Source organism: Oncorhynchus nerka, linkage group LG13 (assembly GCF_034236695.1).
Source record: "Oncorhynchus nerka isolate Pitt River linkage group LG13, Oner_Uvic_2.0, whole genome shotgun sequence".
NCBI classification, from domain to species: Eukaryota; Metazoa; Chordata; class Actinopteri; order Salmoniformes; family Salmonidae; genus Oncorhynchus; species Oncorhynchus nerka.
Window position 1 is genome coordinate 101720446 of NC_088408.1, and position 1036 is coordinate 101721481.

Below are 1036 nucleotides of genomic sequence, written 5' to 3' on the forward strand. Positions count from 1 at the left end.
GACAGACAGACAGACAGACAGACAGACAGACAGACAGACAGACAGACAGACAGACAGACAGACAGACAGACAGACAGACAGACAGACAGACAGACAGACAGACAGACAGACAGACAGACAGAGACAGACAGAGAGCCAACATGTCTCAGTCTCTCAGTGTCTTTGTCTCACAGTTCCTTGCGTCTAATGATGTGTCACCACGTATATCTTTACCTATATGTTTACACTGCTCCAAACTGAGCAGCTGTTCTCAGGAAACACGAAAAAGACAGCAGAATGTATCTGAATACACACAGGGTTCAGAGGTCCTCTACATACCATTCAGAGGTCAGAGTTCAGAGGTCAGAGTTCAGAGGAAGGAAAGAGAATAGAGCGAGAGAGAATTGTATTTTTCTACAGAAGTATTTTCTCAGTAAATAAAACATTTTATTTTAATTCTTTCAACTTGAATAAGGGAGTTTGAGAAAAGGTAGGAGAAAGAGGAAGAGGAGGAGGAAGGGAAAAACCACCTTCAAAAACAATAGAAGTATTTTCTTCTGGTATCTCAGACCGCTTGTTGTCTTTGGGGAATGATGGGGGCGGGGGGTTAGGGGGTGGAGCTGTGGGTGGGTCTCAGCTCAGGGGGAGGAGTTTCCATGTCCATGGACCGAGGATGAGGAGGAGGAAGAGGAGCAGGACGGTTGGATCTGTATGGAGGAGGAGTTCATCCCCGGACTGGTCTTTCCCTGAGAGAAGGTGTCATTCTGGTTCTGGACCCGGTGACCGCCCAGCATCGTAGGGAGGGAGGGCTTCCTGGCAAACAGAACACCTGGAGGGACGGAGAGAGGGAGGGAGGAGACCTCCTGTAATACCTTATGATCTGTGAACTGTACATGGTACAGACAACATCTTGGGAGTCATAATACCTTAATGATCTGTGAACTGCACATGGTACAGACAACATCTTGGGAGTCATAATACCTTAATGATCTGTGAACTGTACATGGTACCGACCACATCCAGGCTGTATCACAACCGGCCGTGATTGTGAGTCCCA

At 47.4% G+C, this 1036-nt stretch overlaps 1 protein-coding gene across 2 annotated transcripts in view; it reads right to left on the reverse strand.

Moving 5' to 3' along the window:
- Positions 1 to 404: 404 nt before the first annotated feature.
- Positions 405 to 1036, reverse strand: part of arid3c (AT rich interactive domain 3C (BRIGHT-like)) — a 311849-nt gene continuing 311217 nt past the window's right edge. For both annotated transcript variants that reach the window (XM_065026923.1, XM_065026922.1), the window contains one exon: positions 405 to 808. In XM_065026923.1, coding sequence (XP_064882995.1) covers positions 618 to 808 — 191 coding nt within the window. In that variant the 3' untranslated portion in view covers positions 405 to 617. The remainder of the gene's footprint in view (positions 809 to 1036) is intronic.